Source organism: Vespa velutina, chromosome 9 (assembly GCF_912470025.1).
Source record: "Vespa velutina chromosome 9, iVesVel2.1, whole genome shotgun sequence".
Lineage (NCBI taxonomy): Eukaryota > Metazoa > Arthropoda > Insecta > Hymenoptera > Vespidae > Vespa > Vespa velutina.
The window spans coordinates 8,316,040-8,331,126 of record NC_062196.1 but is presented as its reverse complement, the minus strand read 5'-3'; the positions used below and the strand labels follow the sequence as shown (position 1 = coordinate 8,331,126).

At 40.3% G+C, this 15,087-nt stretch overlaps 1 protein-coding gene across 3 annotated transcripts in view; it reads left to right on the top strand.

The window, feature by feature from the left end:
- The window catches only part of LOC124951698 (MAP kinase-interacting serine/threonine-protein kinase 1), a 33,190-nt gene that overhangs the window by 15,556 nt on the left and 2,547 nt on the right, over positions 1-15,087 (top strand). For 2 of the 3 annotated variants that reach the window (XM_047500492.1, XM_047500493.1), the window contains exons 3-6: positions 11,331-11,465; positions 13,770-14,126; positions 14,266-14,836; positions 14,942-15,087. The exon at positions 14,942-15,087 is cut by the window's right edge and continues 2,547 nt beyond it. In XM_047500492.1, the coding sequence (XP_047356448.1) occupies positions 11,331-11,465; positions 13,770-14,126; positions 14,266-14,836; positions 14,942-15,087 (1,209 nt within the window). Of the gene's footprint in view, positions 1-5,012; positions 6,253-11,330; positions 11,466-13,769; positions 14,127-14,265; positions 14,837-14,941 lie in introns of those variants that run through there. The other variant, XM_047500494.1, reaches the window with a different exon arrangement.

The window sequence follows — 15,087 nt, the reverse complement described above, 5'->3', positions numbered from 1 at the left end:
TGTTCTCTTTCATAACGATGGAATAATAAAGGTTTCGATGGGACAGGACCAATTTCGAAAATATTTCTGACAAGAAAAGGAATATCGAATTTGAAATAAGAAAATTATAGATACAATGAAAGAAGGAGGTAGTAACAGAATTAGTGAACGTTCGTAAAGTATGAAGTCATACATCACAATTAGAAGATTAACGAAGGAGACGTCGTAGATTTGCCAGAAGCGAGTGAGAGCATTCGCTACAGTGCTAATTCGATGAATAACAAAGTATACGGACATGAAAAAAATAATAAAGAAGGAATTCTTTATATTGTGTGTGTGTGTGTGTGTGTGTGTGTGCACGGTGTGCGATATTTTCTTTCCTTTTTTTATTTACCATCTTCTTTGCATATTTTCAACGAGTCGATTTTTACATAACACATTTTCTTTAAAAGGACAAGTAGTGATTTAATATCACAGGTAGTGTGATATTAAAAAAAGGAAAAATAATGATATAAATAATATAATTTTTCCGGCGACGATTAGCGTTACAAGGAGTAAAACACGCCTTGTTGGTGAAAGTTCCGAAGTAAATTTCTTTCTTGACCCGTAAGAGAGCGAGCGAGTGCATCGACGATATATGTGTCTCTTGCGTCAACGAGTCTATGTTTGAATTCAATTGGCGAGTATCGCCTTGCGATATATCGTCTTTGTAATAAAACACATAATCCTTTCCTTATTGCGTCGTCTTTCGTTGTTTTCAAATCGAATCGATATACCGAGAAAATTTTTTTGCCGAATATATATACGCACACACACACACACACACACACCAAATTTATCGATTTGACTTTCGCACTCGATAATTATAAAGAATTATTAAAATGGATATTAGCTAAATAAATTACGTTATTGAGGATATATTTGGTATTCGTGAGTTTGCATGATGCTGTTTCTCCAGGTAACTATTATTTCTTGTGGTATATTTTTGGATTCACGATCACGTAACGGGCTCATACAAGCATAAAATCGACCGGCTTGGTATGCCTTTTCTCTTTTTATAGCAAAAATCTCTCTGTCTAAGCGTTTAATAAACGAGTATCTATAAAAAAAGAAAAAGGAAAAAATACAAAAGAAAAAAAAAAAAAAGGAGAGAAGGAAAAAAAGAACGAGTCAGTTACGTCGATACTTAATTCGATACAATATCTTTTCCCGAAGAACTATAGATCCCCCCACGCTTATATTCAAATCGCACATCGACATTTAATGATAATGAGAAATTATATAAAAAGTTGACGTACGAGAGTTCCAATGGATTAGCACGAAAATTAATAACAAAAAATGCTTAAGTGTGTATTATCTCTTGACAGAGGGGGAGGAGGAGGGGGAAAGAAGTAGTCTGATGAAATATTAGAAGCTTCGTTCGTTATGTCGCCAACGTGACGTCGAATCTGCGCAGCTTGCCGTTTTAACGCTAACGACTCTCGTTACAATCTGCTGATTGACCGACTCCGTCGACCTCGTATACATAGCTGTTACTAACATGGCTCGCTTTTGCTACCGGACCATGATAAACTTCGTGAAAAAGATTATTTTTATATATATATATATATATATATATATATACACACATACACCACACATATGCATGTAAGTGTATAACAAAAGTTAGCTTCGCAAAATTTGGCGATCCCTTTGCGATCGTTATCGAATATCGTTTGAAACGAGTTCTTCCTTGGTTCTCGTCGAAAGCATCTTTTTTTTTTCATTTAGGGTAAGCTGAAAGAAGGAGAGAGAGAGAGAGAGAGAGAGAGAGAGAGAGACACTTTCGTGGTTTCTCGTAGGTGGGCCTGTATCTTGGCTGACGACTCCTACCATACACGGAAACCGGTTCGAAGTTGTTATTAGAGACATTTCAGTGACGTTCTTTCAATGTTCTATTCCAACAAGAAATCTGACATGATTTTCTTTTTCGCGACAAATATTCCTTCCCATTTTTAAATGCATAACTTTGTTCGACGATGCTGTCTGAAGGGGAACTACAAAAAAAGAAAAAAAAAAAAAAAAAAAAAAAAAAAAGGAGAAAAGAAAAAAACGAGAAAAAGAAAAAAGATTTTATTTTTCAAATATGCTATATATTATTCTGACATAAAATTAAGCAAAGAAAAGAGAAAAAATAGAGAGAAGAGACTTTTCTTGCCGATTGGGAAACACTTAGCAAGTCTCACAGCTATATTTCTTGCGAGCGTAAATCGGCTCGCATCGACCTTTACTTGTCCTACGACGAATGACCTAGCAGTGAAATTACATGAGCTGGAAACCATCTCGTTCGAATTCATGTAAAGAAGAAACGATTGTTTGATTTTTCTTTAATTTCTTCTTGTTTTTTTTTTTCTTTTTTTTTTTTGTTTTCATCGACCAAAACCAAATTGTACGGACAAACAACAACAAAAAGCTTAGCTTAGATATAAATCATACAGCAAGATTTTAATATCCACTCGTTAAATTGTTATTCCGCCGAATTTATATATGTGCCGAACTATACGTTGCTAAATTTGATTACGTCACGCATTAAATCAAAATATTTATGATCGATATTACGAAACGATAAACGCAAATTTTGTTGTTCGAAAACTCGAGCTCGGGTGTATATTCATCTTTAGGAATGAATAAAAAAAAAGAGAGAGAGAAAGAGAAACGAAGAAAAAAAAACCGATATCGCGCAATGAACGATGATCGAACGAGAATAGAAATAATTCGTATGCTCGAAACGTGACGTTGTTTGATAAAGAGGAAACGTTCTTGCAAGTTCATTGAAAGATAAATAAAGAGAATTAAAAAAAGGAAAAGAGAAAAAAAATATCTATATTAATTCTGAAAAATATTAATTCCGCCAAATGAGTAATCCCATGCCGCGTTGACTCGAGTTTGCGATTGGCGAATTATCTACAGGACTACGATAAAATCTATTACATAATATAAAATGGTCACGCGCTACGTTGGGACTCGACGACGTTGACCGCATCGGTCACGACGATTGACTTCGGACAACGTGTTTGTCCAATGTCGTTTGCATCTCCTGCGGAACGACAACGACAACGACGACGACGACGACGACGACGACGACGTGTGTGAATATAAAAAAAGAAAAAGAAAAGAAAAGAAGAAGGAAAAGAAAAAACATATCGGTATGTTGTTCGGACAACGAGCGCGAGAGTATACGAGCCTATAGACGGGCATATGTATGTAATAATCCAAGGCGTACTTATACGCTACGTCGTGCGTCTCTCTCTCTCTCTCTCTCTCTCTCTCTCCTATTCTACTCTCCGCGTCCATGTTTCCCTACCTCTCTTCTCCGTATCTAGCCAGAGTTGAACTATTCGTTTGACTCTTTTGCCTCACCTTTTCCTTTCCCACCCTAACAGCGTTTATGTTTATACATACATAATATATTGTACACAAGTTTGTCTCAGGTTACTCGAAAGAGATCTCAACCTTTTATCTCCTCCCCTCTCTTTCTTATCTCGAAGTTTTTCGTGATATCGTCGAAAACGTTCTATCTGTTAGTAAACACTCCTAACGGTCTTTATTTTGTTTGCAAAAAGAAATCTAATATAGCGTATATACGTAATACGTTGATTAGTATAACTAAGTACTATAGAGGAACCTTTTGGTCGGCCTGTATAGATCTCTCTCTCCCCCTCCCCCCTCCTCACCCTTTCCCACCCTCTCCTCTCCTATTCTCCTCCTTCTCCTCCTCCTCAACTCCTCTCGCGCTACTCATTCGTTTACGTGTACATATCCATATCTCATTCCCTCCCCTCTCCTCATACCTCACGCGATCACTTTACATACATATACACATATATACATAACTATCTTTCTCTGTTGTGTATACGTCTTTCTGCTAGTGTCCTCTCTCTCTCTCTCTCTCTACGTCGTACGATGTTATACGTGGCCTACGGCCAGGATGCGCGCGCATCCATTCCCAAACGTGTATCGCGCGACTCGCGACGCGTTGTTCGTTCACGAGACTCCATAACGTTTCTACCCAATGATACCTCCTCTCGGCGAGGACATCACGAAATAAAAAAAAAAAAAAAAGAAACAAAAGAAATAATTTTCCTTTACCAACGCTCTGAAAACTTTAGCATGCGGAAAAACATCCGAGATCGATGATGAGAGAAATAGAGAGGGAGAGAGAGGGAGAGAGAGAGAGAGAGAGAGAGATAGGAGAAGGACAGAGAGAACGATACGAGTAGAATTTCGAGCAAATTTTCCGCGAGTCGGCACGCTGGAATCGTTCGCCTCAATCGTGGCTCGTAGCACGTAGGCAGGACGGCGTATATAGACAACGGCCGAGTACATGTGTGTAGGTTTCGAATGTTCGAGAAGGTCAGTGGTTATCAACCGGTGGCGTCCCTGATCTAGATGCGTATCGCTCACGTAAGATGCGAAGTAAGGAAGAAACGTTGTTATCGAGGCTCGATATATAAGACATGACAAAAGATATATATATATATATATATATATATATATATATATATACATATAAATACATATATATCATCGTGAAGAAGGGGTAAGAGGGAGAATAATAAGCGACCGTACGAAAATACGTTGTAAGAATGAGTCAGACGGATATGAGATGACAACAAGGATCGTCGACGTGGAGTCAACGACGAAGACACGTGGTAGTAACGGAGCGCGTCTCTTGCATCATGCCCGTATAATATTGTGGTTAACGCGGCGTTAGGAAGATAAGAAGGAGAATACAGGGAGGAGAAACGACCGACGGCTGAGAGCCACGTTGCCTACGTGACTACGCGTTCGCTTTGGTTCAGTGTGGTGGTGGTGGTGATGGCGACGGTGGTGGTGGTGGGGTAGTAGTGGTGGTGTCGTAGCAGCAGTAGTGGTAGTGGGATAAGTTATTCGGAGCGGGCGTCGGCGAGGTCTCCTGATTCGCCTTCCATAGTGGTGGGGGAAACGGCTGAGGGTCGCGTGGAGGGGGTAGCAGCGCGGGGTGTTAGTAAGCGATGCAGCCATCTTGTCGAACTCAGTCGGAAACCAACTGCCGAGCAGTGAGGGACGGTGAACGAGAAGACCAGATGTGTTAGCCGAAGGATTTTTAATGCGCTTCCGAGCCAGACTACCGCTACGTGCGAGAGGCTGTGTGATAGCGACAACGGAGGAACGACCATCGCGGGATTTTCGCGTGCGGAAAGCCCCGTTAAATCCGATTAAAAACCTTCAGAGGATCGGCGAAGGGGTGCAGCAGCAGCAGCAGCAGCAGCAACAGCAGGAGGAGGAGGAAGAGGAGGAGGAGAAGATAGAAGAGAGTTTTGGTTTAGTAGCAAGAGTTTTCGGCGGACGATTAACGGAGGGTTGAAAGCGCGTTTTAACCTTCTCGTCGTCGACGTCGTAGCAAGAGAGTTAGAGGCTTGGCCGTTTGATCGTTTGGTTGACAGAAAGAGAGAGACAGAGAGAGAGAGAGAGAGAGAGAGAGAGAGAGAAAGAGAGCCAACGAGAGAAAGAAAGACAGAAAGAAAGATATACGAGTATCACCGTCGAGTGAGACGACGAGGTTTTGTCGGAGAAAGATATAAAAGAGAAATATAGAGATCGAGTGCAGTGTCAAAGTCTGTGATAGTATTTATTCAAAGGATTTCGAATATACAACAGCGACGACGACGGCGTTTAACATCGGTCGACGGTAAAAGAAAAAAAAGAAGAAAAAAAGAAAAAAAATAAAATAAATCGCGCGCGTCGAACAAGCGAAAGATTTAGATAGGCTTTATATATTTATTTATATCTGTGATATCTACACTGATATACATCGATCTGATTCGGACGGCGTATCCATCGGAGAAAGTGGAAAAGGATCATCGAATCGTAGACGTCGCGCGAACACGAGGAAGAGATTTTCACGATATACATATATATATATACATATATATATATATATATTATAAGAGGATCGTCGTAGGGAGAAAAAAGAGAGATTATATCAGTATCTTAGCAGATAGGCGTTTTTTGTATATACGACTGACTCTTTTTTACAATTATTAATACTGGTGCGAAATCGCCAAAAGAGGGAGAGAGAGAGAGAGAGAGAGAGAGAGAGAGAGAGAGAGAGGGAGAAGAGCAGAAGAAGAAGGAGAGATTAAGTGAGAAATCGAATTTTCCTAGCGCCGAACGAAAGTTTACGTACGTGAACGAAAATGGTGGAGAGACTAGTGGAAGAACGCAAGAGCAGCTTTCAAGCGAACGGCCGAGGTAAGAAAAACGAGAAGTTATGAGATTTACGAGTTAACCTCAATTTTCAATGCTTTTCTTTTGTTATTTTTTTTATCCCTTTATTCTCTGTTGGGGCGGGTGGAGGAGGGGGAGAATGTCTACACGCGCGATCGATCGATCTCTCTCCTCCTCCCCCTTGGATGATGTAATGACCTGTCCGCCGGCGATGCTTTTTCAACGTACGACTTTTTTTTCCTTTCTTTCTTTTTTTTTTTTTTTTTCCTTTTCTTTTTTTTCTTTGCCTTCCTTTTTCGTCTCCCTCGAACGACGAAGTTGCATCATCGAAAAGTACGCGCCGGACAATTATCGCGTCGCGAGGAAAAGTGAGATGACTTAACGAATTTCGATAAGAGATGGGAAGAAAGAGAGCGGGAGGGAGAGGGAAAATACCGGCAAAAAGTAGAATCGAGGACGCGTGTTCGCGCGCGCGGGGAACTTTCTCGACGCCGGCACCGGTTAACCGCAGTCGGTGGTGATGGTGCTCCGTCTCCCCCCTTCGTCTATCGACTTATCGTTCTTCTCGAATTTTCTTCAAACGAGAACCCAACGATCGATGTTCTCCTTGTTGTGTTGTTCTTCTTCCCTTTTTCCCCTCTTTCGTCATACGAGAAATTGCTAAAGTGTACATCTAACGATATTAGTTGCGAATATTTAGAAGAAGGAGAACAAAAAATCAATTTGTTCCCGGACGGAACGACGACGACGACGACGACGACGACGACGACGACGACGAGAAAGAGGATAGGTAGACGCGACACTTGTTCGCGACGCGTCTTCCTTTGTTTTTCTTTCTCTTTCTTTCTCTCTGTCTTTTCTCCCCCTCCCCTAGCACGTCGTTCGCATCTCGAATGTGTTTATGTTAAAGCGATCGACGATATCTCGTTTCGCCCTCGTAAATTATTATTTCGAATTTACGCGTAGTTCATCTATTAATTCTTTTCCGATGTTGTTTAAGAAACGTAAAGAAAGTAAATAAAAAGGCATTGTGACGTTATATAACACTCGAAAGATCAATTTCACGAAGATATAATACACGTATTGCATTATCGCATGGTATCATATTCGCTTCTTCTAAAAGTGCATCGTCGTACGACGACGAACGGCGGTCTCGTTGTACGTACGTAATAATACGTCCTTGCGCGCTGTCTCTTTTGGCATGGTAGAGATTATTTTCGAGTAGCGAAGTGGGTTACTCGGTATGTTCGAATTCGGCGACGGACGCGCGACGCAAATCCTGTGAAGGGCGTCGGTAGGGCAAACCCAAACAAAGAAGGAAAGGGAGAAAGGACCCCTCGCGCATGTTCCGCTATCGCTTTCCTCTTCCCTTCCCCCATCCCCTCTTTTCATGTTAAAGGGAAGCAACCATTTCGAAGGACGTTGAGAAAGAGGGAGAGAGAGAGAGAGAGAGAGAGAGAAGGGTTGCGCCGCGTTTATGCGTATATTATCGTTTCTCGACGAATCGTAAATCGCGTTTACTTCTCATCAATCCCACCTATCCAAATTTTACCCGTTTGCTTTTCCAAATATAAACGATGACGCGGCGACACTTATTTTTTTGTTTTTACCGTCGCGAATGAGATATCCTGACTAAAATGTCGACGAGGACAAATTCCATTTTTTTTTTTTTTTCTCTCCCCGTATCTACATCGCTCTCGCGCAATCGACTAGGATTTTCGATCTCTCTCTGTGCCAAAAATTCGATATGTGACTTTTTTTTTTTTTTTTTTTTTTTTTTTTTTTTTTTATGCCAACGGTACGAACAATGGAATTTCATTCTCGTCGTTATAAACGCGATAAAACTACGTAAGGACGACAAAATGAGTCACACACGTTTTATCGTGGAGAATATAACTCATGAACAAAGGAAAACCGGGAGAAAGGACGAATGGTAATCCGATGGTTGTTCGCCTTTGTTCAAAGATTTCATTAAGACGGAAGTCTTCGATTTTTCTCTCGTACTTCCGTGTAAATCTCGTCGAATGGTATTATTTTAATCAATCTTAAAAAAAAAAAAAAAAAAGAACCTTTTCGTTCGATCGACGGTCAAATTTCCAATTAGTTTTTATCTTTGTCTTCTTTTTCCTCTTCACAAGATTCTCGACGAAGAATTTCTCTACGTATAAAAATGAACGTAGGACCATCCTAGCGTAAATCTTCCTTCCATCCAGCTTATTATATTATCGTATTCGAACGTATAGCGATCGTTCTACCCGATTACATAATTCCCTCTTCTCGTCGAGGGGGTTGGGGTGAACGTTAGGGCGATTTAAACCGAGGAAGCCGCGCGGGACTCGGCGTTATCCTGTGCCAGTGGTACTCAATTCGAAACGTCGTACACTTTTCCTTTGTTTCCCTCACCTTTTTCTTTTTTTCTTTCTTTTTAACGAAAACTACGATGATTCCCTGATCGCGTAGAGGTTCTCATTTCAATGTAAAAATGAAAATTAGATCGGGTGATTATAATTTGATCGTCCTCGTCGTCGTATCATTTCATACATAGGAGAACGGTAGTATCGGTCCTATTACGATATAGAATGCCAACGGCGGTATCGCACGAGCGTATCTCACGAGAGAACCGAATAAGAGAGCGAGAGAGAGAGAGAGAGAGAGAGAGAGAGAGAGAGAGAGAGAGAGAGAGATGGCGGCGTTCCTTTCTGTGCCAGTCATTGAACTCTGGCTCGGTGTTCCGCCAGTGGAGCTCCTACGGTCGTTGCACGACAACGACGACGGCGTCGCGACGACTGCTCGAGGAATGTACGAAAATACATTTTCCTATATTTCCTAAATGTAATAATAATAATGATTATTATTATTATTATTATTATTATTATAACAACAATAATAATAGTCGCGTCGTCCTATTATCGACGCATTCTTTTCGCTTTTTTTTCTTTTCTTCTTTTTACCATCGACAATCAAGATGGTCAACATAGAAGAGTGTAGTTAGTTCCTTTCTCCTTTCCTAAAGTTGATCGATTCTCTCGAAGGGGTATTCTCTCTCGTTAGTTATCTCTTGGAGGTTCTCAACTGTGTTCACATGTATCCTCACAGCTTTCTGTCTTACTGCGCAGCTTCCCCCCCTCCCCCCTCGCTCTTTTACATAATCGGAAAGAGTAAAAAGCATTTATATTTGTCTCGTACGTATTAACTTCGTTACCCGACGAAAGATATTCTGGAAAAAGGAAAAGGAGGTTAAACCTTCCTTTTGTATTTTCCTGATAGTCAGTCAGAGTCGACGTTCTTTCTACGCATACGAATGAACGAATGATTGATTCTCAAGGTTAATGGATTTTATCGTGCTCGGACTTGCCGTAATCGCGGAGTATTATAACGGTTAAACTTACCTATTTTAAGATATTTTAACGTACGAAATATATATTGTATAATTATTCGTACGTTCAACCGAATTAAAAAAACGTTTCAACGTGGAACGCATAAATTGGTAATATCATTAATTATTATAATTAAATATGCAACCATAGGGAGAGGGGGACGATCGTAATCATTACCAATCGGTAGTGGAGTAGAGCGGCGGAGTGATTTTTTGGTCTAATTTAAGTTTCAAACGAATTCGGAGAAGAGGCCACGGTGCCTGCTGCCTAAAACATCTATGCCTATAATTATGCTCGATTAAAATTGAGGTCGTTTCGTATATTGGATCGACCGATGTGTGTTGTATCGCTTTAAAAAAAAAAAAAAAAGAAAAAAAAAAGAGAAAAAATAAGAGTTACGCATATACCAAATGTTTCGTTATTTTTTTTTTTTTTTTTTTTTTTTTTTTACATACGAACGAGAACGATCGGATCGATCGAGTTTCGAGTAGAATAAAATTCTACAGAAATTTTGTTGGGCAATGAATTCTCTTTCTATTTTGAGAGGAATAGGGAGAGAGAGGGGGGGATAGGGAGAAAACATTCGGGAAGTTTCAAAAGGGTAGGGAGAAGAGAGAGAGAAAGAGGGGGAAATTATTTACATTTTCATTCTCCCCTCGTCACTCGTAGCTACTGCGTAACTGCTATTGGAAATTGTAGCATCCCTCGCGGACGAAACTTTTGATGGGTCTCCGTAACCGAGCTTTCCTCCCCCTTTTTTGGTACAAAGCTTACCTACCAGCCAACCACCTTTCTCTTTACTTCTTTTTTTTTTTTCTTTTTTTTTTTCCTTTTTTTTTTTTATTTTTTTATTTTTTAATACTTTGATCGAGGGGAGACGAACGAGTATAGCGGTGCGTACCATAGTTACCGGCTACAAGGGTGGAGTATATTCGTTTCCTAGAACTCAACCCTCTGATGAATTTTCTCGTTATTTGTTTCCCCTCATTTTATCTCTTCCTCCCACCACCACCACTATTCTCTTTTGTTTATCCTAAGGTAAACGCATTCATAGATCTTTGTTGTGCATTTTAAAAAATGAAAGAATTTTTTTTTTTTTTTTTTTTTTTTTTAATCGGATGTTGCATATATTTAAATCGATGAGTAATGAAAAAACTCGGGACGTTTATACACATGTATATTATCTATGTGCATACACAAACGTACGTACGAGAAATGTCGCGATCTCGTGAGAGAGAAGAATTCCCGCAAGAACAATTGCGATAAGGAAATGCGAATGGACGAGTATCACGTGCGCGACTTCGGTAGATGCTGATAAAGGATTCTTCGACTGATATCTGTTCCGTAAATAAACGACGTGCGCGACCAAAACGTAATTTTTTTCTCTCTCTCTCTCTCTCTCTCTCTCTCTCTCTCTCTTTCGAGCTTCTAGAAAGATCTTTCTAGAATCGCGTATTCCGCTAGGTGGTAGCTCTAACACGATCTAAAACTATATAGCGGCCATTTGTCGCGCCGTTTAAAGACGACCTTTTCGAATCGGTGATCACATATTATCTATCTCTCCTATGTTTATATGTATATATATATATATATATATATATATATATACACACATATTATATTATGTCTATGCGTGTATGTAACAAGCGAATTCTCTCTTGATCGAAGGAAATACATACTAATTTTACTTTTTTTTTTGTTTTTTTTTTTTTTTTTTTGTTTCAGGCGATGGTAATTGTAGAGACGTCGCCTCGACTGGAGAATCTATGAGCGCGGTACAAGCGCGTCAAGAAGAGGCAAGACGCAAAAGACGCAGGAAGAAACGTTCTGGATCGTCCCTAGTGTCCTCTTGTTTCCAAGGTAAATATGAATAAGTAAAAAAAAAAAAAAAAAAAAAAAAAAAGCAAGGAAAAAGAAAACACAAAGAGGTTAAAATGTCCCAAGGATTTTCGGAATCCTGACGGTTTGTGTTTTGTTACAACCTTCCCGACGATTTCTGATGCGATCGAATAAGAAAATGAGATATCAGTTTTATTATATATATTATCACGTTATAGAAACCAATTCTATTTTCGATGACTTAGCTTAGTATTTTTTTCTTCTATTCTATGACCTTATACAAGTTCGAAATGTTTCGAGAAACTCGTTCGAGCTCTACTCCGACGATCGATCGGCGGTCGGTCGCTACTAATCGATGTATACATACACCGGATGTCGTACGCGTACATACATAGGTCACTGTTCTTGTTTGTAAACAATTGAGAACGTTCGTCCATTAAGAAAAGAAAAAAAGAAGAGTGGGAGAGAGAACGAAGTGTCATGCGATCGTAGAAATCATGAACAAGTTTTATAGGAATGTGTATACGTTTGAAATAAAATAAATTATAAATATTATACTTGTGCAATACGAAGAGGAATCGATCTTAGAATTGTTACACGGAGTTCTCACATTAGTCGTCGCTGTAAAAATCGATTATTATTTATTAAGAATATCGAGGCGCAGTCGATCGATTGAATCGAAAAGTATCGAAATTATTCTTTTTTCTCCCCCTCTCTATGTATATATATATTCTTGTTTGTTCCGGAAGAAAAATTCGATTAAAGAAAAATATCGTTTCGTCAAAAAATTCTTCCAAACTATTTAGTTTTTTTTTGCGACGTCCAAAGACTATAAAAGTTCTCCGATGAGAGAGAGAGAGAGAGAGAGAGAGAGAGAGAGAGAGAGAGAGAGAGAGAGAGAGAACACTGACCGAGTTTGCCACCTTGCTGCGCTAGGTCATGTTGCGTCATCTCCGATCGATCTGCGATCCCATAAGCTGGAACTTTCCATCGCGAGGAAGCATCTGTATAACCCTTCGGGTCAACTCAAATATAGAATAAAATCGTTAAGATAGAGAGAATGAGAGAGGAGGGAATGGGTGAGTAAGGGTGAGAAAAAGATACTAAAATAAGTGAAATAGTGATAGTGAAATTCGTTCATCTTTATAATAGTTTCCGATCTCACATTTATCTCAAGGTCAGCGATATATATATATATATATATGTATATATATTATACACGTATATATCTTTTAGGTCGTCTCCTCGATTGGATTTCATTCGTGGCGTGTCATTATTCCTTTTACGTTTTACCTCTCCGTTGGAGGAGGGGAGAGGATTAAAAATGTGTAACTGGTTTGTGAGCATCTTTACATAGGAAGACGTAAAACGTGAAAGCACATTATCGGCTTCTGGTTGCTAGGTGCCTACGGTGTTGCCGGATGCTCTCGCGTAATCTGCCGTGTTGTACCAAGAGGAGTGGCAGTCTTGAGAGAGAGAGAGAGAGAGAAACAACGGCGCAAGAGATGTCACGGGGGAAAGGGTTGATGGGGTGGGGATTCGGGAGGCGGAGTGGCAAGGTTTCGTCGGGTTTGGAGTAGCAGGGAGGAAGGAGGGTATGGTATGGGGTGGGGTAGAGAAGCGGAGAATGGCAGGCCAATAGCTCGTTAGAGAAAGAGAGACGAATGCTGTATACGCGTGTACGATCGTGCGACGTTGCCGTGGCCGTTGTTCGCGAAGCTCTCGGCCACCCCTTCGACCTTGACATTGGCGGCTGTCCCACACGCAGGACACACACCGATCTTCCCCTCCCCCCTCCCTCCCTCCCTCCCCTCCGCTTCCGCCCCTCACCGTACTATCAGCACGCGTGTTATATACCTTCTTGAGCTTAATGAATCGATGCCTAATAATTAATCGTATCTCGTACGATCCACCTTAGACGCGCGAGGATCACACACACATATACACACACAGCTGCAATGCCGAAGTATATAATATACCCTTCTGGTTGGCTATAATCGATTTCAAAGGATACGTCGTTGGGGTTTCGATAATGGAGATAACGTGAGACGTGGACGTGGATATTGCCACCAATCGTTGTTAAATGAGGCCACGTGAATTAAAGAAAAATTATATAGATTGGAGTTGGGATCTCTTGTTATGATAATGTCGGTAGGTTGAATGGATAACACAAGAACTTTTAGAAAAAGATTTTCTCGAAAAATTTTAAGTAGGAAATAGTTGAGAGAGAGACGGGGGGGGGGAAAAGGGGAGTGGGAAGATTTCTGATCTTTTGTTTTGTTTTTTTTTTTTTTCATACTCATTGATGATTTTATCGTGTTCCAGATTTGTACAAATTGACGGGAGAGGTGCTTGGAGAAGGAGCCTATGCCTCGGTTCAATCGTGTACATCCCTGTACACGGATTTGGAATATGCCGTGAAGATCATCGATAAGATTCCTGGACATGCGCGTGCTAGAGTTTTCAAGGAAGTCGAGACATTCCACCATTGCCAGGGACATCCTAATATCATACAGTTGATTGAATTTTTCGAAGACGAGGAAAAGTTTTATCTCGTTTTTGAAAAAATCAATGGCGGTCAACTATTGAACAGGATTCAAGAGAAGGTGCACTTTAGTGAGAGAGAAGCAAGTCAAATCGTCAGTGAGATCGCCAGTGCTTTAAATTTCCTTCATAAGAAGGGTAAGACTGAGATTTTTTTGTATCTATCGGTTTTTTTTCTTTTTCTTTTTCTTTTTTTTTATTTCCTATCGTTAGGAAAAAATGTAAGGATTTGCTTATTTTGCTTTTTTTTTTTTTTTTCTCTCTCTTTCCTGTTCAGGAATCGCACACAGGGATCTCAAGCCGGAAAACATCTTATGCGTATATCCGGACAAATTAACTCCTATCAAAGTATGCGATTTTGACTTGGGTTCCGGTATAAAATTCAACAATTCACTATCCAGTCCTGTAGCAACGCCACAATTATTGACGCCAGTTGGAAGCGCCGAATTCATGGCTCCGGAAGTAGTCGAGGCATTCATAGGCGAAACAAATTATTACGACAAACGTTGCGATCTTTGGAGTCTCGGCGTGATAATGTATATTTTGTTATGTGGCTATCCGCCTTTCTACGGGAACTGCGGCACCGATTGCGGTTGGGAGAGAGGAGAAAATTGTCAGGCTTGTCAGGAATTGCTATTTACCAGTATTCAAGAGGGAAGGTACGAATTTCCTGACAAAGAATGGAGAAATATATCCGAGGACGCGAAGGATTTAATTAGAGGCTTGCTAGTAAAGGAGGCTCATCAAAGGCTCAGTGCGGAATGCATTTTGAAACATCCATGGATTAATCCTGGGCCAGCGTCGGTCGACAATAGCGAACAATCTCTTATAACTCCTCATATCATTAGGTAAAACTATTGTTTATCTTTCGCAATTGGACATAGAAGCGCAACAAATTTGATCGATTGATTTTTGGCTTAACCGTGCGCGCTTTTCCTTTTTTCCATTTACAGAAGAAATAATTCTGCTCGAGAGCTCTCAGCGTTCGCTGAGTCGGCAATGGCTGTAAATCGCGTTGTACTTCAACACTTTTCCATTAACTTGGAGGAGCTGACGGAGAATAGGGAGCCAAGACTGTCCACGTCATCTACCGATGACG